Genomic DNA, 27,424 nt, shown 5'->3' on the forward strand with positions numbered 1-27,424 from the left:
TACATTCAACTTATTTTAAGTCAATAAAAATAAATTCAATACGAAGCACCCGAAAAGTCTTTTGAGCGAAAATTTATTCCAACTAAAATACAGTATTAATGTTATTACATGGTTCTTAACTCTTGAGTAACTTTGGCCTCCTTGCTAAATGTCACCCAACCTCTTAGGAGACAGACAAGTTGATCCATGGATTTGGTGTTCAATTCCAGATGGAGCAACCACTACACTATCAAGAACAACAAACATGCACCATAACCATTTAATAGTCGTGTGCATAAACAATGCACATATATGAATATTCATATAAATAAAGCATTAAGTAGTTATAGTAATAGACTGGGTATATTTCACCAAATATTGATCAAAAACCAATAATTCCTATCATAACAAGTAAACAGATTTGGGGGAAAAAACAGCTGACATTCTGATGACCCACCAAATAATTTGTGATTTCCCTCAATCTGTGGGGTTTACAGTATATTAAAGGACACTGGTCATCACTGCACGTCCTGTTCAATATGTGACTCATAGCGACGTATACAATGTGTTTAAAATACATTGTTTATTTACATGAAATCTGAATATGCGCTGCGTGATGATAACACCCTTATATAGCTTGACAAGCAAATTTATTTATGTGTTGGTTTGTATTATATATACTCCAATTAAAACTTCATGGCTTTTCTTGAATCAGTAGTAATATGGTGATCTCGATATGGCTTTAAAGAATATAATATATTGGTAAATACTTAAAACAAATATTTACTACATAAGAGATAATTTATGTCTTTTTGAGCAGAAATGGACGAACATTCTTTGAATATAAAACAAAGTAATTCGGGTAATACTGATTAAAATGTTACAAAATTCATCGAGAATATTATGGAAAAGATAAGTAAATAAATGTATATAAATAAATTCTATAGAATCAGAGTGGAAGATTGCATAACACTTATTATTTTCAAAATTCTGTGTCTCTGTGTAAATTTCAAATATAAAATTATGAAAATAATAGTAATGCTAATATAGTACATTCCAGTGATGCATAATTTCCCCGTAACGCATCGCCTGCTGAAAGACTTCACAGTTAATCAATAAGAATGTGGACAAATGGCTTCAACAAACAATGTGTTAATATGCAGTTGTACTTTGTTCGATTACATTCGTATTTTGTTAACCTTTGAAGTGCCTTTTCACAATTTTATCTTTATAATATTAAGATTAGCCAATGAGAAATTACGTCCAATTGGTCCAGAATTAACAAAAAAATTATACAAAATGATAAAAAAATACATAAAAATGTATATTGCACCAAAATATTGGATGGAAAAATTATGGAATTCAAAAGATAAAATGTCAATAAGTAAGATGTATTACAAGTAAGATGTATTACAAGTGATTTTATTTGTTTCTAGATGCTCCTCCATAATGATGTTTCTTGTAATTATAATTTCATGAGAAAATAACTGCACAGCGGGATCAGTATATCAAAGATGAAAGGCATTTAACATATCAATTATAATCAAATAAAAAATTAAAATATTTTATTGTACTTGCATATTTATCGGCATCACTGTATTTGTATTTACATCTGTTTGTTAATTTTGAATTTGTTGCATTATATTGGGATATGATTTGTACCTATCACATGATATAAGTGTTCCCATGACATGCTCAGTCACATGACCACTTAGTACCATCACATCATTTGAGGTTCTTTCACATTTAGTAATGTGCAATAGATTAAAGAGTATCTCAACATCATGTCACCCTCTGAAAGCTTGGTGTTTTGACATTGAACTATAAAACATGAAATTTAAGTTTAAAAATCAAATCATTTGTTTTTTTGTGCCAGACGTTCACTCTGTCCCTTTTATGCATAATTCAATATCTGTAAGTATGAAAAATCACCTATTCAGATGAATGCTAATTAACAGTTGGTTAATGAATAATCTGTATATTCTATTTTACAGGCTCCACCTACAAACTTATACTTAATGTAAAAGTGATGGAGTCTGTCACTATGGCAACCTGAATTGCCCAGATCAATGGCAATGATGTAGTTACAAATTTGTTCCCATAAATCTTTATTTATATTGTATTGTCCATTGTAACAGGGTTAGGAAATATATCCTGAGATTGTAGATCATCCAAATCTACATTGTCTTCTTCACCATCTTCATCAAGTTCAGTTTCAAATAATTGCTGGAGGAGAACTTCAACATTCTTTATACCTGAAGTTTGTGAAGAAATCAAATTTGTACAAAATATTTGTCATTTAGTTTTCAATGAGTTAATTTACACAGGTTTTCTTTTTTCACACAGACAAATATCAGTTTAGACAGGTACCTAGTTTACATAGGGTTCAGTGTTAATATGTATTTATTTTACACAGGGTTCAGTTTAGACAGGTTTCAAGTTTACACAGGGTTCAGTTTAGACAGGTTTCAAGTTTACACAGGGTTCAGTTTAGACAGGTTTCCAGTTTACACAGGGTTCAGTTTAGACAGGTTTCAAGCTTACACAGGGTTCAGATTAGACAGGTTTCCAGTTTACACAGGGTTCAGTTTAGACAGGTTTCTAGTTTACATAGGGTTCAGTTTAGACAGGTTTCTAGTTTACATAGGGTTCAGTTTAGACATGTTTCCAGTTTACACAGGGTTCAGTTGAGAAAGGTTACTAGTTTACACAGGGTTCAGTTCAGACAGGTTTCCAGTTTACAAGGGGTCAGTTTAGACAGATTTCCATTTTACAATGGTTCAGTTCAAACAGGTTCCCATATTACAAGGGGTCAGTTTAGACAGGTTTCCATATTACAATGGTTCAATTCAGACAGGTTTCAAGTTTAGACAAGTTTGCATATTACAAGGGTTCAGTTGAAACAGATTTCTACTTTATACAGGGTTCAGTTTAGAAAAGATTCTACTTTATACAGGGCTCAGTTTAGACAGGTTTCAAGTTATTACACAGGGCTCAGTTTAGACAGGTTTCAAGTTATTACACAGGGCTCAGTTTAGACAGGTTTCAAGTTATTACACAGGGGTCAGTTTAGACAGGTTTGTAGTTTATACAGGGTTCAGTTTATACAGGTTTCAAGTTTACACAGGGTTCAGTTTAGACAGGTTTCCAGTTTACACAGGGTTCAGTTTATACAGGTTTCCAGTTTACACAGGGTTCAGTTTAGACAGGTTTCAAGTTTACACATGGTTCAGTTTAGACATGTTTCCAGTTTACACAGGGTTCAGTTTAAACAGAATTCCAGTTTACACAGGGTTCAGTTTAGACAGGTTTCCAGTTTACACAGGGTTCAGTTTACACAGGTTTCTAGTTTACATAGGGTTCAGTTTAGGCAGGTTTCCAGTTTACACAGGGGTTATTTGAGAAAGGTTTCTAGTTTACACAGGGTTCAGTTTAGACAGGGTTCCAGTTTACAAGGGGTCAGTTTAGACAGGGTTCCAGTTTACACAGGGTTCAGTTTAGACAGAATTCCATTTTACAATGGTTCAGTTCAGACAAGTTCCCATATTACAATGGTTCAGTTCAAACAGGTTCCCATATTACAAGGGGTCAGTTTAGACAGGTTCCCATATTACAATGGTTCAGTTCAGACAGGTTTCAAGTTTAGACAAGTTTGCATATTACAAGGGTTCAGATGAAACAGGTTTCTACTTTATACAGGGTTCAGTTTAGAAAAGATTCTACTTTATACAGGGCTCAGTTTACACAGGTTTCAAGTTATTACACAGGGTTCAATTTAGACAGGTTTCCATGTTACAATAGTTCAATTCAGACAGGTTTCTACTTTAGACAGGGTTCAATTTAGACAGGTTTCCAGTTTACACAGGGTTCAGTTTACACAGGTTTCCAGTTTACACAGGGTTCAGTTTAGACAGGTTTCCAGTTTACACAGGGTTCAGTTTAGACAGGTTTTTACTTTATACAAAGTTCAGTTTACATAATGGTAAATTGTACTTACCTGATTTGGACAATCTGAATCTGAGTCCTGATTCAATATTTGGAAGTTCATTTCCCTCTTCCATGTTATTCACTAAGTCATCTACGTCTTCTCTTCTCTTTCGAATTCTCTGACTCCTGTTAAAAGGTTATAAAGTTTGCATTAAGGTTTAGTAGGGTCACTAGTAAGAAAAACATGTTTTTTTTTTTCATATAAATATGATTCACACATATATAGGCACATGCATTTTACAAGACTTTTGTAAATTATCGTGCAAATCTACCCTTAAAAAATGACAACTTAGGTCAAATTTGATGTATTATTTTAAATTCATCATTGTAGAAATTAGTTATGCATGTGCTTGTGTGATCATATGCAAGACAGATATTATCAAATATTAAGAAATTGGAATTTGAAATTTGATTCAATATTAAAAAAATTACAAATTAATTACATATTGTTCTATAGTATTAAGTCACAATATAAATTGCAAGACTTGTTCACTTGTGGGAAACATCTGATAATTAACATGGACTGGTTCATGGTGTCATACATCAAACTAAATCCAGCAGTGCATACCAAACACTACTGTATTTCATACACATTTTTTCCAGTCAGATTATATTCACTGTATATTGTAAGAATCAGAATGTGAACAGTCCAAGTAATACAAAGTCTACAATTTCAATCAAGACTATATCTACTGACTGAGGGACACAAACAAATTATCAAGAAGAAAAAGTTATTACAGACAGAAGAATTTACATTTATTACTGTAAAATACTTCATTTTAGCTGGATTTAATTTTCGCTGAATAAAATTTTTAGGTGTTTTGTATGAAATTTATTTTCACTGATTTTTGACAAGTTGAATGTAAAATATAGGGAAAATGGTATATTCGCTGGATTTTATTTCACTAAATCTTTCCTTTCCTTGAGCAAAAAATAGCGAAAATTAATTCCAAGCAAAAATAAAATATTTTACACTATATTTCAGGGTCTTAACAGTTTTTTTGTCATCAAGTGACAGAACAGACAATTTTAGAATGTTTTACTAGCATAATTCTGTTACAAGTATATTTTGTGTTTTTCCAATTTTGACATTTAATACCGAAATCAACATTGTTTATAAAATGCCTGGAATAGCTGTATATTTTGTAACATTTCATGATACCGGTAGTTAGAAACAGCAGAGAAGCAAGCAGTTTGAATAAAGTTTGAATTCAATTTAAGACATAACATAATAACTTTAAAGCAGGGGAGTCGTCACCTGCACAAGCGTCGGATGGCCATAGCGTGTCATTGTTTACAAACAAGTGTCTACCCATGAGCCTTTGCGTTTTTAGTGTGTGTTGTTATAGTCACTTGGAACTCAATTCCTGTGTGTGCGCAGGTGACGACCCTCCCGCTTTAATAAAAGGTGACAAGGAAGAATTTCTACCAGATTTAAAAAAAACATGTACAAGTTTAACTATTATAAGAGCTTAAATTTCTGTTAACATTAATGCCTTCACAGTTACATCAATGTTTATATTCTATATATATGTTCTTGTAATGACTATACAGAACACATTAGTATTTTTAACATCACTGTTGTAGTTCAGTGTAATATGTGATTTTCCGTTCAACTGCGAGATCTCGTGAGTCGCGTGAAAGATGAGCACTGAATGTCTACTGCAAAAAAACAAATTGATTTTGAGCTTGAATTTTTTTTATTTTGTAGCTCATAATGAAAGGCCGACCTTTGACAGGGTAATATTGCATCTGAGTATCCTTACTTCATCAAAATTGATCATCATCAAATCTGTACAACACATTATCATTTAAAGTATGAAAATATCCCCCAAAATACTTCCGCGTTTATCGAATTCCATGCGATGCTAGTCGCCACTACGACCTTTGTATGTCCTGTTTTTACGTTTGATTTTATGCATAACACGGGATCTTGCAGTGAACAGGAAATAGTGTGGGACGAACATAACATAACATGACGATACATCAACTGTGACATTTTTAATATTACCGCAATCCCTCCAGGTGGTTGTATTGGTTGAAGGAAAATAAAAAAAATATTGTTTTAGCAAAACTCAGGTGGTCCAATTAAATAGAATATAAATATAAATAGAATATATGTATATATATAATTTATATTGATAAGAGAAGACAGTATAGACATAAAATAATTATAATCTCTATGAATACTACTGATACTGCTGCATTCCCACGTTGCAAATATGTGAAACTTCACTCCACAGAAAGGTAAAGACATAATGTGTGTAAGATTACATTTTAGCTAAAAAATATGATTTATTATAATATTAATAGTAGATATCCTGGCCACACTTTCCCAATCATTTCCCTTTGAGAGTACTAAAGAGTCTTCTTTTTTAGACAAACATTTCTACAATGTAACTGACAAACAAAGCCTCGTAGTGCTGTGAGTGTCAATTGTTTACAAATTTAGATTATTTTCTATTCTGCAGTTAAAGGAGAACCGCTCAATCCCATGGATTGCACCAAAGAATCATGGGACACTATTGTTTAGGTTGTTTACAATGTTAATCTATCTTTTGTTATCCATTGTTATTTTATTCCTGAAAGTAAATTTGTTGTGAGATTAGGCATAACTGGAAGTGCTCCTTTAAGATTCTCCAATATAACAAACATTTGATTGTGTTATATATTGGTCAGTGGGTGTGGTACCTCACAGATTTGCAGTGGTGGGAATACAACTTTAAAGAGACAAAAGTTAAACTACAAATTATTAAAGATAATTAATTATAGACAGAATTGATATTACAGAACATCTAATATATTTTTACTATTCAGAACTTTTAATTAACATAAAACTACATTGATGTGTAACATTTAGCTTTACAATGGCTTATTGTTGTTGTCTTGCCTTTGTTTTCTTCTTTCCAGCTGTATGGCAACAATAGTTTCATTTAAATCAGTTCTTTTGAAAGAAATATAGAAATAAAAATTGGATACATTTTTTAGTTTTATAAAAAAAATAATTCCAATGAATACTTTCAGTGTGACCATAAATATATACTTTGTATGAGTAACGTGTATTGACATGTTACACTGAACTGGTTTTGTGGAACGCTTCTGTGATGTGCTTTATAAGTATTCATTTATTTTTAGGCATTTCATTCTCAGTAACATTTTGGGGTCTTCTTTGGTAAACAATGAGCTAATTTGCATTTTTTTTAACAATTTCTACATGGTATAAATTAATAGCGAATTGAATTAAAATGCAGATAAATTGGAATCGTGAAGTAACACAGAATAGGTGATTTTCCGTACAATTGCGAGATCTCGCGAGACGTATGAAAGACGTGCGTCGAACGTCTGCCACAAAAGTCGTACAATTTGATTTTGAACTAGAATTTCTTTATTTCGTAACTCACATCGACTGATAGATCTTCGACAGAGGAATATTGCTTCGGAATACCCTTACTTAATCGAAATTGCCTATCATGAAATGTGGGCAGCACATGATTAAGCATGAAAATGTCCCCGAAATACTTTCGCGTTTGTCGAATCCCATGCGATGTTTGACGCCACTACGACGCTATGACCTTTGTTTGTCCTGTTTTTTTGTTCGATTTCACGCATAACGCGTGATTCTCGCAGTGAACGGAAAATGGTCTATTCGGGATAATTGCCAAATATAGCAAGTTGTGCACTAAACATTATGGTCACCAGGTATAGAGACTATAAATGGAGAAATTTGGTTTATAGCTCAAGTCATACAACAAGCAGTGCTCAATTGATACTTTTAAAAGTATTAAAATGATGCAGAGCTTATTGGCTTTACAATTTCTGAGAAATTAGTGAGGTTGCATTTCAATCACAACTTGGCACACTTATACTCAACTTTTTACCTGTATTTATTATGCAGATCATGTTCCTTTTTTGATTGATCAATCAACAAAGAAAATATCATTCTTAAACTTAATTGCATGTATCTGTCATGCTAGAAATTAATATATATATAGCATTCGGGATATAGAAAGCTGCTGCAAAAAGGCAATGTATGATTTCTGGTGTGTTAGCGCCCTCTATAGTAGGTTGAAAAAACAAAAGGCGCACAAATCAACTGTAGTGTTTTATATTCACATTTATATCCAATCATTTACAGTTCAAAATATTTACAAATTGACAATCTTAGATGTATTGCAGATTAAAGGGAATGAAACTAATTATTATTTCTTGATGTATTTCATACTAATATAACTTATCAGAAATTAATTAAAGTAAATTTAAGTCAAAATTACAATAAATAAAAGTAAAAGTCTCATTTCCTGTATATATTAAGATTTCAGAGTATAATAATAAATAATGCACATTCAGCAATAATTGAGCAAAAATCATTAATTAAGGATTTAAGAAAAACATGTCAACTTACTTCTGCATGTGAAAACCCATCTCAGCAATCTTCTTCACTATTGCATTCTCGTGTTTTCCTTTACCAGAAATGTTTAGTTGATATCGTAAGATGAATACCTCCAATACAAATGCAACAAAAATACTGGGAAGATATAATTCATTATCTTTATTGTCAAGACAATCACAAAAATATCATGAAATTCACATAAATTAGACTATCTTAGTTTAGTTATCAGTTTTTGTAATATATTAGTTATTACTTTATTGTCGTAATAAAACAGTGCACACTATCACAACTGTATTTGCATAATGAAGCAGACAACTGGACTTGATTAGTGATCACATTACTTTCTCCTATAAATTCTATTGCAATCTCCATAAAATTATACATATTATGGGAAATAACAAATTGAATTGAAGACATCCACTGCCAACTCCAAGAAGCATAACAGTTGGTTGTACAAGTAGAAATGCATCATTATAGTAAAATATAAGCAGTCGATGTGTCAATGCTTCCCAGACCTTGTAGAATCAGTCTCAACACTGTTTTCACATTAAAATGACAAAAAAACGTTTAACAGATTAATCAAAAAAAGATTAACAGTTTTAGACAAATTCAACACAAATTTTTGTTTGCCAATAAAAAAATGCAATATAGCATGCAACTGAAACAATGCATTAATTGTTGTGTATTAACTTACTTCATGAGAACGATAACCACAGAGAGATGAAACACAACAAAAAACAGTCTTGCCCAGGTTGATGTCGTCAATACATATCCAGATGCCAAGAGTACAGTGATGTTAAAGAAACAAAATATACAGATACACAAGACATGTTTAATCAACTAAAAAACTACTACAAGCCTGATAAAATAATTTTCTATATTCATAATCTGAATTTAAATTTCTCATTATTTATTTATTTATTTTCACCACCAGTTCCTATTTTCATCGTAAATCATAAAAATAGTCTTGTTTATAGTCTGCACTTTTCTTCAGAAGATTTGGACAATAACAGCCAAATGTTTCGAGTAAAAACAAAATTAGGGTTTATTCCCATGAATATTGAAAAATTTAAAAACAAGCAGCCTCTCGGCTGAGATAGCTCCGCTGTTTGCAATGCACATTTCAATTATAGAACAGAAGATATCATTAGAAAATGAACAATATGCATAGTATCAATGCAATGGGACTTGCTGTTTTCAACAAAAATTCAAAAATATCATTTTTCACCATAACTGATTGTGGTTTTTAACAAGAAGAAAATATCACTTTTTACCAAGAATGACAAAAATATTCACCAAATTAACTGTAGATAATTAAAGATATCATTACATAATGAACAAATCTGAGAGAGGTCCACATGTATTACCTATATATGTAATAATATCAAAGCGATTACACTTGTCATTTTTAACAAGAAGTCGAAAATATCACTTTTTACCAAAAATGACAAAAATATTCACCAAAATTAGAGAATTAAAGATATCATTACAAAATGAACAAATCAGAGAGAGGTCCACATGTAGTACCTATATATGTAATATCAAAGCAATTGGACTTGCGGTTTTTAACAAGAAATCGAAAATATCACTTTTTACCAAAAATTACAAAAATATTCACCAAAATTAGGGAATTGAGAATATCATCACAAAATGAACAAATCTCAGAAAGGTCCACATGTATTACCTATATGTATATTATCAAAGCAATAAGACTTGTGGTTTTTAACAAGAAGTCAAAAATATTACTTTTTACCAAAAATGACAAAAATATTCACCAAAATTAGAGAATTGAAGATATGATCATGAAATGAACAAATCTGAGAGAGGTCTACCCAAGGTACATATACACCAAGTATCAAAGAATTCAGGCTTGTAGTTTTCAAGAAGAAGTCGAAAAAGTAAAACATTGACACGGACGACGACAGACAATCACTCATATGATAAGCTCCGCTCGACAAAGTCAACAGCGGAGCTAAAAAAAAGGATATTATGCCACTGATTAACGACGGTCAACTCAAACAGCAATACAAACGATCTCATTATATCGTTGAAATTATTACTACAATACTGCATAGTCCAGAAGTCAGAATCTTTCAGCTTCTCATTTCCGCAATATAGTGGTTGTCCATCTGGCATTGTGCCGTTCTCATCGGGGTAGCCATAATAGTCAAACTTACCGTTAAATAATTCCATTCCCAAAATAGCAAATGTGTAATAGAAGACCTAATAAGAAAACAAAATTTGTTTTTTTAATAGCATCCTCGAACACTATGCCAGTTTTTGGATATTTGCAGTTCTCTAACCATGACCTGTACTTTGCTAATAAAACAGCTGAATATGCTAAACCAATGGATCAACAAAATTAGAAATGTAATAACCATAAGCAACTAATTATCAAATGATTAAAAACCTTGATTGTATGCACTTTGACCAGTTTTCTATTTAAAATTGCCGTCTGAACAATTAAGGAACTGAGTTTTTTTTACAGACGGCGACAATCTCAAAATTTTTAATTAATTTTGTTATCCATATGTATTTATTATGGACAGTAATCATTATGTTTTTGCTTGAAAGTCACACAAATAATATAGTCCTAACAAGAAATCCAAGAAAGCCGTTATTCGGACACAATTACAGTAATCTATGATAGTACTATACTGGTATACTTACAAAAATGACTCCTCCGTATGTAAGCAGTGATGGAAGTATATTTCGTATTGTCATGGTCAAAACAGAGAAGCTAGAATATAAAGACGTTTCCAGGTATGTCAATTCATATTTAATATGTGTCATATGTCTATATGGACAATAATTTGTTAACTATTTTTTCACAGCAAAATAACTTTTAATAAAGTTGTCTTCTAATTAAAACCCCAACATTGAAGAAATATGTGTTGCTGTAGTTCTTTTTAGTTTTTTTATACATTTTCTTTAATTCCTGTATTACTGAGTGAAAATTGTGTACACAGGGATGATTATGCATCCGGTAATATGCAAATTATGCAATTAGTAAGCATGAATTTCAATCCAGAACTAACCAGGTCTGTAGCACTGTTCCCAGGCACTTGTATTGAAATGCAATAATTGTTTTTTGAGATATAGGTAGAAAATCAGGAAATCATTATGCATAAATTTCAACTCGAAACTAATCAGATCTGCGCATTGTCTCAAAGCATCTATATACCAGTGGTTCATGTGATAATTGTGGAACAGACAGACATAGTAACTGCAAAGACTCCCATTGTGTGCTTTGCAAACGGAAGACAAAGAATAAGTGTTTGTCTAAAAAAATTCAATTTTTCAACTGTGTTCTCAGTGTTGTTTATAAGTCCCAACATTTTTTACTCCCGTGTGCGAAGCACACAATAGGAGTCTTCGCAGTTACCCGCTGTATGTGTGTGTGTGTGTGTGTGTCAGTGGCGGATCCAGCAAAATGTATTGGGGGGGGGGGGAAGCTTCGCTTAAGATATACAGAGCGAAAATCACAGAGAAGCTATGCGTAATCCAGATAATATGAATCGTCATGCGTTTTGGGGGGGGGGGGGCATGGCCCCCCCTCTGGATTAGCCACTGGTGTGTGTGTCCATCTGTTCCACTGCTATCTCAAGTACCATGCATCGGTTTTCGATGAAACTTGGTGCATAGATGCTCTGGGCCAATGCGCAGATTTGATTAGGTTTTGGTAAAAATCCATACATATTAATTACCTAATGTGCATGATAATTAGCTCATTTTTAGCTGTTCCATGACTGTTCCACTGATATCTAAAGAACCTCTCGTTGAATTTTGATGAAACTTGGAACATAGATGCTCTGAACTTATGCGCAGATTTGATTAGTTTTAGTAAAAATTCGTGCATATTAATTACCTAATTTGCATAATGATTAGTACATTTTCGGCTTTTTCACTGATATCTCAACTACTAATCATCACATTTCAATGAAACTTGGTACCTAGATCTCATAGGACACTGCACAGACCTAGTAGTTTTTAGGGTGATATCAGTACATATTAATTACCTAATTTGCATAATAAATTAATTTTCAGCTTTTGATATTTCAAGTAGTAAGCATTACATTTCAATAAAATATGGTACATAGTTACTCAAGGACTATGCAGAGAGCGATTGTTTTGGGATAAATATTTGTGTATATTAATCACCTAATTTGCATAATTAGTAAATTTTCGGATTTTCATGTATATCTCAAGTACTAATCATCACATTTCAATGAAACTAGGTACATAGATCCTCCTAGACTGCAGAAATCTGATTAGTTTTGGGGTAAATAATTGTGCATATTAATTAACTTATTTGCATAATTATTTAATTTTCAGCTTTTTCACTGATATTTCGAGTACTAATCATAACCTTTAAATAAAACTTTGTACATAATGCTCTAGGACAATGTACAAATATGATCAGTTTTGGGTTGAAATCTGTTCATATAAATTACCTAATTAGCATAATAATTCATAATTATTTGGTTCTGATCACATTTCAATTAAACTTGGTACATAGATGGTCTGTTACATTGCGCAGACCTTATTAGTTTTACACTCTGTTCATTTTAATTTTCTGATTTGCATAATTAGTTTTCAGCTTTTCCATCAATATCTCAAGTAAAAGTAATTTTGAATTAATTTTTACTGTGTCTCTAATACTCCCAGCACACGGGAGTTATTTCTAAGCTTTCTTTGATATTGTGTGTATTGTCTTTGTACACAATTAAAAGTCATTCTAGTATATAATGGTTGAAAAAAATGTCCAAAAATGGTCAAAATATTGATTATGTAACTGAACATTGAATATTACACAAAATGTTGAAATGAATGTTGTGATAAAGATTTATGCGTTAGCATAACTGGATATTAACTCACTGTTTTAGATTGCCTAATGGTTTGAACAATCTCATAACACGAAGCACCATAAGCACATCTAGCGTCTGTTCAGCCACTAATGCTACACAGGTGAATAAAAGAAATATAATAAATGTATGTGTGTGACCAATGTGATTAAAAATGGATGTAAGTAGAGGCTCAAGACGCTGTAGAAGATATCACACCACAACTTCTATGCAAGTCGTATTCAGAGTAGAATCAGAACTTGTGCTATGGGCTATGACTCACTCTAATTAGAAGAAAGCTGCTTGAACGCAACTTGTAAACTTATTTTGTCAGATGTAGATATATAGTTTGATCAGATTAATTTGAGAAAATGGGTAAAAAAAATTTATAAATGTTAACTTGATTTACACTTCCTTAGATTGTACCGGTAATATTGTTACATCAAAATTAAGTGAATAAAATACAATATAAAAAATTCAACATTTTTACTCAGAAATGTTTATTGGGAATGTTTAGTAGATTGTAACTAACCACTTTCGGTTCTTAATAGTTGGACAAAACTCAAGATGACAGCAGAAAATATGACTATAAAGTCAAATCTAAAGAAAGAAAAGTAAGAGAATTAACAAGAAAATTAATTAACATAATGTTTTTACACAGTCATATATAACTATTGTGTTTCACAGTAGCAGAAAATATGTAGATGTACATTCATTCAGGTAAAAGCATGTATTTATCATGCATCTCCAATAAGTGGTCTTAATTTTTCATCTAGTGAATATTGTTTTATGTTTTGTAAATGATAAATCATAGTTCATATTGGTCTACAGTACTGTAGAATACTGTACAACACTTCATTTTGGTTATTTTCGCTGAAGGAATGATTCAGTGAAAATAAAATCCAGCGAATATACCTTTTTTTCTATATTTTTTATTCAACTCGTCAAAAATCGGTGAAAATAAATTCCATACAAAACACTTAAAAAGTCTTTTCAGCGAAAATTAATTTCAGCTAAATTAAAGTATTTTACAGTATATGTTTTTACCCATAATGCATCTTTATAGTAGAAGTCAACTCATAACTGAAATCCCCAGAATAATTTTGCAATAAATTGTACTACGATCAAAATAAGTATATATCAAAATAAGTGGTGGTCGTCGTGCCACGCATGTGTGACATTTTTGTTGATAAACATTGAATATCCAACAATCCAAAGCACTCTTTTACTGGAAATCATGAGTATAATTTTTGACCTTGGCGTGATGTGCACTAATTAAAGTCGGTGGCTCCTCAGCAACAACATTACCTAGTTAGCGTGTGGTAAAGTTTTTACATGTTGGTCTATGCAACAGTCAAAGTCGCCATCTTTGTTCATATGCCGGAGACCCATATCTTAGGCATGCGTGGCGTGACGACCACCGCCTTTTATGAAAGTTTAGGGTCACATCCTATTTTTCGGGAAAATAATAATTTTCACTTTAATTAGTGAATGACGACTATTTTGTCAGTATCATAATGTTTTTACCATTGGTTCCTATGGTGGAGATAATATACCATATCTGAATTATTTCAAAAAGCTGATTTTTTCAAAAAGTGACAAAATTTCTTAAAAAATATTGATTTTTGAAAAATTATGAGGCCAGTTTTCTTAAAATACAGTCCTGTAACAAACAAAAGAATGCTGTTATGTAACTGTAGGTTACACTATAAAATTACAAATACTGTATTCACAGAAAAAAACTACTCACATATTCCAAGCTCTGCGGAAGAATTCCTTGTGTCCCATAGTGTAAAGTTTTAGAAAGATTTCTATGGAGAAGATTGTCAGGAAGAACCATTCCGATTCCTCAATGCTAAATGCTATAAACACAGCATTAATGATAATAAGTGCATCAAACACCCAATGGAAAGCTCTGAAACATAAAACCATAGTCAGAGTCATTGTACATGCAGTGTCAAGTATTGACAAATATTAAAGTTCACCAATGGTAACAAAATCTTGTTACTTAATATGAGATGAAAAATCTCGGTATGTTCTGATAAATCTGATTGTTTTCATGAATTGTGGATTCCAAAATTGTTCATTATTGCCCTTTTTTTGAGACAGCAAACAAAAGTTGATGACTTGTGTTCAATTTCTTAATTTTGTAACACTTTTTTCCCCTCATTTTTTTCATTCTCAGAACATTGAATGATACATAACATTCTACCGCAACAGACAAATGTCAGTGATTCGCGTGTTTAAAGTTAGATATTCATACTCACTTGTGTACCACCATACGTTGAATCAAAAGGCTCGGTCTAGATAAATAGAAAGATGGCACAGTTCTCTCTAGAAATGTTTTTTGATCTTTTTCTTCCAGAAGAGGTACATTCAATAGATCGTACAATTTTAGAAATTCCTTCTTTTCTGTGAATACACATGTAGAACATATTAAACTTTAATGATTGTAAAAGTGCAGCGCCCTCTATAGACATAATGTTTAAAAACGAAAGTATAAGTTAATAAAAACAAAAGTATATGTTCATAAATATAATTGATATATCAACAAGAACAAACAAAATTTAAAAGTAAATAAATCTCATACTTATATATTTATTATCAAGTTCATCTAGAACGTTCCATAGCAGATTTATTCGATCTGGACTTGCTTTTGGGCAGACATGCTTCATGATAGCTTGAAAATGACCCATAGTGCAAACAAAACAACCATTGATCTTGACTTTAAGAATATTAAATGCTTTAGAAAGTAGACGCCTCCTTTGGAAAACAGATTTTTTCACTTCTGTCTGCAATAGAATGAAAAATTAAAACTGTAAACAGCATCATAGAGGTCCAAGTCTCTTAATGTTTTAGCCGATATTGTTTATAAATTTGTGTGAACACAACACAAATAACATGATTAATATTTGTTTTGTATGTCGTTCAATATTCATGTGCATTTGAAACTGATGTAATATCATAAATGGAGCTCTTTCAGTTTATATTCAATAATATACGGACACCAAACCACATGAGTACCGTAATCATTATTACAAGTTAGAGGCGAGTGGGACACAATTTTCTAAGAACTGATTAACGGCAAGAAAAACCAAAAAAATCGACTTATTCAAACTAAAATACAAATAAATATAATATAAAGGGTTATATATAAAAAAAAAAAAAAAATATTTAAAAAAAAAAAAATTGGAGCCTCATACCTACATCGGATTTTAATCAGATTGGATAAGAATCTGGCTCTGTAAAAGTAACTGTATGGGAAACTGATACTTCATTTATATTTCATAAAAATTACTCAAATGTGAAAAGTCTCCAACATTTTCTCTGTACCAAGACCAATTCATACCTTGAGGTGTTTTCTGTAATTGTTGTAAATGACGGCTAAAATAACACTCATGAATATGTAATAACAAATTATCAAATATGCAATAAAAAATAAACAGAACCAGTAGTTGTGGTCATATGCAGGCATCCTGAAAAAAAATAAACAAATTATCAAATATACAATAAAAAAACAATATCTAGAAAGAAGAAGGCATTCCCTATTACTAAATAGTAGTAGCAGTGAACATGTTCATCATCACAAAACTTGTTTTGATCAATTAACAGATCAATGAATAAGGGCATGAGTTGGCACAAGTCGAGTGAAAAAATGTGAATGCAACTACAGTATTGATCTTTCTATAAACATGAGCAATTCAAATATACAGCACATGCCAAGATCTTACAACATGGCTTTTAAATGTAGTTTGAGACAATGATACAGGTAAATGGAATTCAAAGTGATTTTAACTTTTTTTACAACCAGTTCCCTTTTTTTATCACAAATTCACAAAATAGTCCTGTTTATAGTCTGCACTTTCCAAACGAAGTTTGGAACAAATAAAAAATAGCCAAATGTTTTAAGTAAAAACTGAAAATTGAATCAAAATTTGTCTGTTGGCTCCAAAATTAAGGTTCATTCCCACAAATATTGAAGAAATAAAGAAACAAGCAGCCTCTCAGCTGAGATAGCTCTGCTGTTAGCAATGCACATTTCAATTAAAGAACAGAAGATAACATTAGAAAATGAACAATGTGTAGACTTGCTGTTTTCAACAAGAATTCAAAAATATCACTTTTCACCAAAAATGACAAAAATATTCATCAAAATTAGAACTAAAGATTTCATTATAAATTGAACAAATTTGAGCGAGGTCTACCCAAGGTACATATAAACCAAGTATCAAAGCAATCAGGCTTGTGGTTTTCAAGAAGAAGTCGAAAAAGTAAAACATTGACATGGACAATGACAAAGACGGACAATCACTCATATGATAAGCTCCGGTAGACAAAGTCGACAGCGAAGCTAAAAAGTGCAGAAAAATTGGATAAGAAAGTCTGGTGGTAAAAAGGTTAATTAACATTGGATGAGGTTTACTCACATAACATCGGGACTATTGGCTGTAGTCACATATATATACAATGCATAGTAATTATCCCAGTAATCAGACATGTAAGGTTCACCACTTCTGTGTTTCAAATTTCTAAAATTAAAAAAAAAAAGGGTTTTGTGTAACCTTATTATAAGTCATCACAGAAGACAAAGACTTAGAATGAACTCAGTATACCGAGGGTATTGGAAACCTTGAATCAGGGAATTATAATGAATATATATCTGAAAGTTAATACTTTCAACCGATTTATTTTCACTGACATTATTTTGATGTTTTGAGCATATTTACTGTGTTTTAATTTCACAAATTTATCAAGGAAACAATGTGTTTATTGTTATTTTACTTTTTCACGTAGATTTAATTTAGTGAATTTTACTCATCAGCAAAAAAAGCAAAATTAAAACTTAGTGAATAATTAATTGGTTTACAGTAACACAAACATGAATACAATAACATGCTTTCCAAAGCTAACCTGACACCATGTGACCTATTTATATTATGTGAACTTACCTATTTTCAAACATCTTGAGTGCCATTAAAGCAAATAAAGCAACTAATAAAAGATATAAGATCAAAACTACACAAATATCAGGAAGAGTTCTTCGAATATTACGAAAGGCACGCCGCATCTAGAAGAGAGAGACAGCAATATACATCACAAATAGTCTATAGAGTTCATGAGAAAAAATTGTCTTGAAAGTAATCATGGATGCCTATTCTATGAACCAATGGCATCTCCACTATTTTTTTTATTAGTCCTCGTTCGGACGCAGTCCGAAAACATGGACTTATGTTTTGACCTCCATGCGTCCGTGTGTTCGTGTGTGCGTGCATGCGTGTGTGCGTCCGGACCTTTATCTTAGTATTGCCAGGACCAATCACAATCAAACTTCACACATACATCATACATGATATTATACATATGCACATCAATTTGTTTCACGATCTGATTCAAGATGGCCGAATGGTGGCTATTTTTGTGCTAAAAAATCATCAAAATCAAGCATTTTTGGGCTGTTTACTGATGCATTTTGTTCAAACATGGTATATACATTGAACATTATAGGACCTTGATGCATATCATTTTGTTTTTTCAGATAAGATTCAAAATGGCCGACTGGCTGCCATTTTGTTTTAATGAGTGTGCTTCTAGTGCCATATCTCTGACTTGCCTTGACTGATTATGTTCAAATTTTAAATATTGATTATACATCATGTTATAGATATATATATATATAGTTTGATGACCCTATTAAAAATGGCCGAATGGTGGCCATTTTTGTGCTAAAAAATCATCAAATATCAAGCATTTCTGCCATTTATGGATGGCTTTTGTTCAAACTTGGTACATGCATTAGACATTACGGTTCCTGATGCATGTCATTTTATTTTTCAGATTGAATTCAGAATAGCTGACTAGCGGCCAATTTGTTTTAATGAATTGGCTTCTAGAGCCATATCTCTGACATGCTTTGACTGATTATGTTCGAATTTCATATATTCATTATACATGTATTCAAAATGGCTGATTTTGTTTGAATTAATGCTGTTCCGGAGCAATATTTCGCAATACTCATTTGACGATAAGATACAAATGTCAATCATTATAATGTTTGAACAGTCATCATAATCATATTCCTGACATATATATATCTTATCAACTATATACTTAAATTCGATAACTAACGGGGACTGTGCCATGCATGGCTTGTTTTCCAAGACATCAATTCTCTTGTATTTGTCTTTCAAAGCTTCTGATTGGTTGCTAATGAATACAAAAACAAAAGCAGAGCCTGTGTTTTGATTGATACCAACCTGTCTGTTGTGAGTGATGTTGATTAAGTAAAGTGGACGAAAAAGACGAGACCATCTCACCATGTAAATACCATTTTCTGTGAAAACTATATATAACACCATATCTACGAACGTTAACTAGAAACAGGAAGAATGAAAAAGAAAATCATAGCATTATGAGACATTAAACTGTGTTGGAATATACCATAGTAGTAATTTATAAATAAGTATACATAAACAAATATATTTACTTACAGCTATAGCTATAATGACCGTAAGATTCTTCCAGTCACTCCACCAAATAACGCCAGATGTAAATAGTTTTGAGTGAACTAATCGGCCAATGAATGCTGCAATACATACTAATTCTAGCATCATCGTGGACTACAAAAATGACAACAGTTCAGTTTGTTATTTTGTATCCTAACAAGTTTGCTAAAATCAATTGAAACATATGGTGCATCATTACAAAAAGAACCCCATCATTAACAATATATTATTTTTTCAGTATATATCCCCAGCCTACAATTTGAAATATGACATACTATCTCTGCCAAGGAGCCTATTGTAAAAGTTTATAATACACTTCTCAAAATTAGAGAATCAAAGATATCATCCCGAAGTGAACAAATCTGGGAGCAGTCCACATGTAGTACCTATATGTATAATATCAAATCAATAAGACTTGTGGTTTTTAACAAGAAGTCGAAAATATCACTTTTTACCAAAAATTACAAAAATATTCACCAAAATTAGAGAATTGAAGATATTATCATGAAATAAACAAATATAAAATCGCAAGGTATATACATACAGTTTTCAAGAAGTTGAAAAAGTAACAAGCAGCCTATCAGCTGAGATAGCTCCGCTGTTAGCAAAGCACATTTCAATTAAAGAACTGAAGACATCATTAGAAAATGAACAATATGTATAGTATCAAAGCAATCGGACTTACATTTTTTAACAAGAAGACGAAAATATCACTTTCTATCAAAAATGACAAAAATATTCACCAAAAGTAAGAGAATTGAAGATATCATCACAAAATGAACAAATCTGAGAAAGGTCTACATGTAGTATCTATATATGTAATATCAAAGCAATTGAATTTTTGGTTTTTAACAAGAAGTCGAAAATATCACTTTTTACCAAAAATTACAAAAATATTCACCAAAATTAGAGAATTGAAGATATCATCACAAAATGAACAAATCTGAGAGAGGTCCACATGTAGTACCTATATATGTAATATCAAAGCAATCGGACTTACAGTTTTTAACAAAAAGTCGAAAAAATATCACTTTTTACCAAAAATGACAAAAATATTCACCAAAATTAGAGACTTGAAGATATCATCACAAAATGAACAAATCTGAGAAAGGTCTACATGTAGTATTTATATATGTAATATGAAAGCAATTGAATTTTTGGTTTTTAACAAGAAGTCGAAAATATCACTTTTTACCAAAAATTACAAAAATATTCAGCAAAATTAGAAAATTGAAGATATGATCATGAAATGAACAAATCTGAGAGAGGTCTACCCAAGGTACATATACACCAAGTATCAAAGCATTCAGGCTTGTAGTTTTCAAGAAGAAGTCGAATAAGTAAAACATTGACACGAACGCCGGACGCCGGACGCCGCCGGACAATCACTCATATGATAGCCTCCGCTCGACAAAGTCGACAGCGGAGCTAAAAAGTAAAACATTGACACGGACGACGGAGGCCGACGGACGACACCGGACGACGACGGACAATCACTCATATGATAAGCTCCGCTCGACAAAGTCGACAGCAGAGCTAAAAAGTTGACAGGGATGACGACGGATGACGGAGGACGAACGCCGATGGACAATCACTCATATAATAAGCTCCGCTTGACTAAGTCAACAGTGGAGCTAATAAAAAACGAAATAATAGATGTACTGTGTGTTCATCATAGTGATATTTCAATACTTACCCAGTATGGTAACATCACGTCAGTAGCAGCTGGATATTCAAACAATGCTAAACTTAGGATAATTGCAATAAAAAAATATATTATCCATCTCAATATCCAATGATGATATAGATAATACAGCCTAAAAAGATTAAAAAAAAAACTTTTAATTCTTGTTAGAAAATTTAGGGAAAGTACTAGGGTAGGAATATTATAACGTACTGCAATATGATGTTAAAATATCTATCACATATATAATCATTGTGTTATGGCTCATACTTGTACTAAGGTAATTGATATACTCTATTGTACTTTTAATAATTGATATACTCTATTACACTCTTATTAATTGATATACTCTATTGTACTTTTATTAATTGATATACTCTATTGTACTTTTAATAATTGATATACTCTATTACACTCTTATTAATTGATATACTCTATTGTACTTTTATTAATTGATATACTCTATTACACTCTTATTAATTGATATACTCTATTGTACTTTTATTAATTGATATACTCTATTGTACCTTTATTAAATGATATACTCTATTGTACTTTTACTAATTGATATACTCTATTGTACTTTTATTAATTGATATACTCTATTGTACTTTTATTAAATGATATAATTTATTGTACTTTTATTAATTGATATACTCTATTGTACTTTTATTAAATGATATACTCTCTTGTACTTTTATTAATTGATATACTCTATTGTACTTTTATTAATTGATATACTCTATTGTACTTTATTAAATGATATACTCTATTGTACTTTTATTAAATGATATACTCTATTATACTTTTATTAATTGATATACTCTATTGTACTTTATTAATTGATATACTCTATTGTACTTTTATTAATTGATATACTCTATTGTACTTTTACTAATTGATATACTCTATTGTACTTTTACTAAATGATATACTCAATTGTACTTTTACTAATTTATATACTCTATTGTACTTTTACTAATTGATATACTCTATTGTACTTTTACTAATTGATATACTGTATTACACTCTTATTAATTGATATACTCAAGTGTACTTTTATTAATTGATACTGTAAAATGACTAATTTTCACTGGGTTTAAATTTCGCTGATTTACCATTTCAGGCATATTCAATAGGTTTTAAATTCACGGTTTTATCATTTAGATAATGTGTTCTATGCTAAATTTTACATATTCACTGGGTTTTAATTTAGCGCATTTTCCAGTCGGCGAAATAAAGCTAAATTAAAACCCAGTGAATAATTAACCCCTTTACAGTATACACTATTGTACTTTTATTAAATGATATACTCCATTGTACTTTTATTAATTGATATACTCTATTGTACTTTTATTAATTGATATACTCTATTGTACTTTTACTAATTGATATACTCTATTGTACTTTTACTAAATGATATACTCTATTGTACTTTTACTAATTGATATACTCTATTGTACTTTTACTAATTGATATACTCTATTGTACTTTTACTAAATGATATACTCTATTGTACTTTTACTAATTGATATACTCTATTGTACTTTTATTAATTGATATACTCTATTGTACTTTTATTAATTGATATACTCTATTGTACTTTTATTAATTGATATACTCTATTGTACTTTTATTAATTGATATACTCTATTGTACTTTTACTAATTGATATACTCTATTGTACTTTTATTAATTGATATACTCTATTGTATTTTTATTGAATGATATACTCTATTATACTTTTATTAATTGATATACTCTAGTGTATTTTTATTAATTGATATACTCTATTGTACTTTTACTAATTGATATACTCTATTGTACTTTTACTAATTGATATACTCTATTGTACTTTTATTAATTGATATACTCTATTGTACTTTTATTAATTGATATACTCTATTGTACTTTTATTAATTGATATACTCTATTGTACTTTTATTAAATGATATACTCTATTGTACTTTTATTAAATGATATACTCTATTGTACTTTTATTAATTGATATACTCTATTGTACTTTATTAATTGATATACTCTATTGTACTTTTATTAATTGATATACTCTATTGTACTTTTATTGATTGATATACTCTATTGTACTTTTATTAATTGATATACTCTATTGTACTTTTATTAAATGATATACTCTATTGTACTTTTATTAATTGATATACTCTATTGTACTTTTACTAATTGATATTTATTGTACTTTGAGTAATCAATGTCCTTTATTTATTGACTTGCTTTATTGTACTTTCATTAATTTATGTACTTTGTAGAATAGTCAAGATCTAAATGAGAGAAGAAATTCAGACAAGTAGTAGTAGTGGTTATTCTTGTCAAACGATTTATTTATTTATTTATTTATTTATTTATTTATTTATTTATTTATTTATTTATTTATTTATTTATTTATTTATTTATTTATTTATTTATTTATTTATTTATTTATTTATTTATTTATTTGTGTTATATTTAAGTGTGTACATTATGGCCTATGGCCAATGGTATGAATGAATAAAATATATTATAATGAGAGAAAAAAAATAATAAAGTTTGTCACATTTATGATGATATTAAAAATAATAGATACATGAATAGATTATAACCTTGACTTCTGTCAGCACATTGTGTGATTATTCACTATCAGTTCTATTGACATACCCCCTCAGAACAATGAATATACCTTCCTGTGTATAACAATGAAACATCCCTAGGTGATGAGCCAGTGACTCCTCATTTCATGAGTGTACACAAATCAGAGTACCTAAATAGGCGGCACATAATATATTGATTGGGCAAATATTTTCAAAAACGTGTAATATAAGCTTTATTAGTAATGCATTCAAGTATATAAATGACAGACATGGAGCAAATGTTGTATATATGTCATATATCACATGTACATACCTCAATTCGTTTTCACCATGTTTAAAATACCCATGTCTGGCATTTATGGCATCAGTCACTAAAATACCGGCTAAAAATATATCCTAAAGAGAAAACTAATAATTATTACATATTTATCCTTGAGCACCATAATTTCTATTTTGTAAATTACTGTGTGTTTCAATAATATTTTTACAATTTTGGATCAAATGATGGACACAAGGTAATCATTGATTACAGGTCTTTGTCGAAATAAATATGAGATGTGGTAATCATTATGCAGGGTTTATGTTGTAAATAGTGAAAAATTTTGATTTTGGCATTTGAACATAACCATATAGGTTGTATTAAAATTGTAATCACTCAATACCAGCAATCTACTCTGAATTTGGAGGCAGGTGTTTTTGCAGATTTGCAGCATTATATGACTGATTTGCAAGCAATATCTTGTTTATTTTGTGGTGTTTTTTTTAAGAAAATAAAATATGGGAGTGTATATATTTATATCCTCGTTTTAACAATTTGTCGAAGTGTATTTGCTACTGTTTTTGAATTTCGTTTGAACTATGCAAACACACACACATGGACAATATCAACAGCGCAATTTATAGTTATTTGCATACTAAGGTTGACCTCTGACCAAGGAGAGAATGTTATCGGAGTTCTATGCCAGTACGCCGTAGTACATAAGTATGGTTGGTTTGCAGCCCCGGTCCAAACAGACACATATACTGGTATTAATTATCAAAAACAACTTGAATAAAACCAGTAGAACGTGTCCAGATATAAAATCAATAGTATTTTACGTGATTTGTGTATAATATTTAAAATGTAAGTAATGGGGTAACGGAAACTCGCGGGTAAGCCTTTTGGGGAATTCAGAATAAAACCATGAATACAAATCAGACAGAGATATAATCAATAAAAACGGCAACATTTAATAGCCACAAATAAACTCTGCACACCGAAATCATCCTGGAATTATAACAAAACAACGCAGATGAAAAATAGTCGACAGCTAATCATATATGTATATTTATTTGGAAATAATTTAATTTAACGGGAATGTGATCGATATCTTACCAATTCTGTTATCGGCGTTTTAATCGTTCTATCGTCTGCAGCAACCACATCGATATCAACGGCCTGTGTATCCGTATCGTAAGTCACTATTCTGTCTCGTATACAGATGTCTGACGGACCCGGTTCGGATGAGTCGCCTCCATCTATGCGATTTTCCACGGGAACATGATGGACGTAGTTTGTATTGACATCAGTGCTGATCACTCCATTTGCAACGCCCCCAAAGTAGCCGGTGTTGTTATTGTCCATTGTCATAAAATTCCGCGGCTTTTAAAAAGTGCTGTAGCTGCAACAAATTCTGAATAACCAGCTCAGAATGTGTTTTCAAGTTTTCATCATTCCTATGAGAATTAGAGACCGCACCGGGAGCGCCATAGTTATCCACTAGCTCTGCAAATCGTACATATCCACCCCCTAAATAACGCCATGATACATGGGACGTACTCGTAGATCACGTGATTTATTAAATGTACACACAGGCAGTGTGAGTGACCTTCGGAATGCTATCACACTTAACACAAAATGCCTAACTTTTAAATGTTGTTTTATTACAACTGAGCCTCTGTGACCAACGGGACAGCAGTTAAACAAAGAAGGGAAGAATTTTGTTTTAAAATGATATTTATATACATATATATATATATATATATATATATATATGATATTTATATACATATATATAATATATATATATATATTAAAATCAATGCTACTGGTAAACTGAACAGAGCTCAAGAAGACCTTAGTCACAGAGCAATGAAGGCACTTTTTAAACTAAAACAATTACTCTATGCAGACCCAAATATTCCAATCAAAACACATCTGAAATTGTTTTATGCTATGGTTAAACCAATTTTACTCTACTGTAGCGAAATCTGGGCAAGCGATATTATTAATATGCACTCAACAGACTTGTTTAAACAATCCTTGCCTATGGAAAAATTACATCACAAAATGTGCAAGTACCTACTACAAGTAAACTGTAAAGCCACAAACTTGGCATGTTTACTTGAACTGGGAAGATATCCACTTATCATCTCAAGCATCAAACGTATGATTAACTACTGGCTGAAAATAAAACATATGGATGAAACCACTCCGATCTCCGAGGCCTACAAACTTGGCACCAATTTGGACAAAGAAAACGTCAGTAATTGGACCACAGGCATAAAAAAATTACTGAACCTTTTGGAAATTAGTGATGTTTGCGAAAAAACCAGTATTATCCCATTAGCTACAAAAAAACTAAAAAATATGTTTGAGAAACACTGCACAGAAACAATGCATAATGACAATAAAGGCACTAATCACAAAAATAAACTTCGTACCTACAGACAGCTGAAAACTGATTTTGCACTTGAAAAATACCTTGAAATTATTAAAAACCCCATCCACAGATCATCTATGACTAAACTGAGGATAAGTGCCCACATACTTCAGATTGAAGTTGGGCGATATCACAACATAGATGTCTTAAATAGAACATGCCCTGTCTGTGACTCCACTGAAATTGAAGATGAAGAACACTTCCTCTTCAATTGTAACCAGTACAAATTTGAAAGAGATGCTTTGTTTGAAAACGTAAACTTATCCGGTAATCTGAAAGCACTTCTCAATAACAAAAATTCTGAAACCGTCCAAGCAATTGCCAAGTTTATCAGCGACTGTTTCAATAAAAGAGAGAATTTCATGAAAAGCAATTTACCAGCTGCCTCAAAATAACACCAAAAAAATATTTATATAATAATATTTTCACAGTATTACTATTTATTTCTTTTTTATTATTATTGTTACTTATGTATTTTATTGTTCCTTATATCCTTATTGTATTCTAATCTAGATCCCAGAAGGGATACGATATCAATAAAGGTTGTTGTTGTTATATATTATTATAAAATATATGTTATTAAAAACATCGTTCTTGGGTCGTTAATACTTTTGATGTGGGTGGATTAGATTTATTTGCAATGCGAGGGGTGTATCCATCTCAAGTTTGAGAGGGTCATTCGGGGTCATTTGTAATTAAATGCATTGGAGTTGGTCAACAAAGTAATCTTAA

The 27,424-nt window shown here is 31.1% G+C and overlaps 2 protein-coding genes across 2 annotated transcripts; both read right to left on the minus strand.

Annotated features, from left to right (window-relative positions):
• Positions 1 to 1,888: 1,888 nt before the first annotated feature.
• Positions 1,889 to 10,534, minus strand: LOC144361501 (uncharacterized). The gene is made up of 6 exons (XM_078013474.2): positions 10,345 to 10,534; positions 9,051 to 9,141; positions 8,369 to 8,491; positions 6,833 to 6,910; positions 3,977 to 4,092; positions 1,889 to 2,234 (listed from the first exon to the last, which is right to left on the minus strand). The coding sequence occupies exons 1-6, from the start codon at positions 10,490 to 10,492 to the stop codon at positions 2,092 to 2,094; spliced, it is 699 nt and encodes a 232-aa protein (XP_077869600.1). The 5' UTR covers positions 10,493 to 10,534; the 3' UTR covers positions 1,889 to 2,091.
• Positions 10,535 to 14,946: 4,412 nt separating this feature from the next.
• LOC102805786 (two pore channel protein 1-like) lies at positions 14,947 to 25,614 on the minus strand. Its single transcript, XM_006822764.3, has 11 exons — positions 25,366 to 25,614; positions 24,304 to 24,386; positions 21,400 to 21,520; positions 19,689 to 19,817; positions 19,455 to 19,571; positions 18,150 to 18,268; positions 17,628 to 17,729; positions 16,550 to 16,676; positions 15,791 to 15,992; positions 15,468 to 15,612; positions 14,947 to 15,115 (listed from the first exon to the last, which is right to left on the minus strand). Exons 1-11 carry the CDS (start codon positions 25,612 to 25,614, stop codon positions 14,947 to 14,949), a joined length of 1,563 nt encoding a protein of 520 aa, XP_006822827.3.
• Positions 25,615 to 27,424: the final 1,810 nt, after the last annotated feature.

The sequence above is a fragment of the Saccoglossus kowalevskii genome, chromosome 2 (assembly GCF_978046115.1).
Source record: "Saccoglossus kowalevskii chromosome 2, keSacKowa6.1, whole genome shotgun sequence".
Lineage (NCBI taxonomy): Eukaryota > Metazoa > Hemichordata > Enteropneusta > Harrimaniidae > Saccoglossus > Saccoglossus kowalevskii.

Coding starts and splice junctions, on each gene's coding strand:
- LOC144361501 (XM_078013474.2), bottom strand. CDS start 10,492: ATGCCAGATGGACAACCACTATATTGCGGAAATGAGAAGCTGAAAGAT. Junction 6,911..8,368: donor ATGGGTTTTCACATGCAGAA/GTAAGTTGACAT, acceptor TTCTTTCAAAAG/AACTGATTTAAATGAAACTA. Junction 4,093..6,832: donor GACAACAACAATAAGCCATT/GTAAAGCTAAAT, acceptor ACCTTTTAACAG/GAGTCAGAGAATTCGAAAGA.
- LOC102805786 (XM_006822764.3), bottom strand. CDS start 25,614: ATGGACAATAACAACACCGGCTACTTTGGGGGCGTTGCAAATGGAGTG. Junction 18,269..19,454: donor ACATCACTCACAACAGACAG/GTTGGTATCAAT, acceptor TCTCTCTTCTAG/ATGCGGCGTGCCTTTCGTAA. Junction 15,116..15,467: donor CAACGTATGGTGGTACACAA/GTGAGTATGAAT, acceptor TTTATGTTTCAG/AGCTTTCCATTGGGTGTTTG.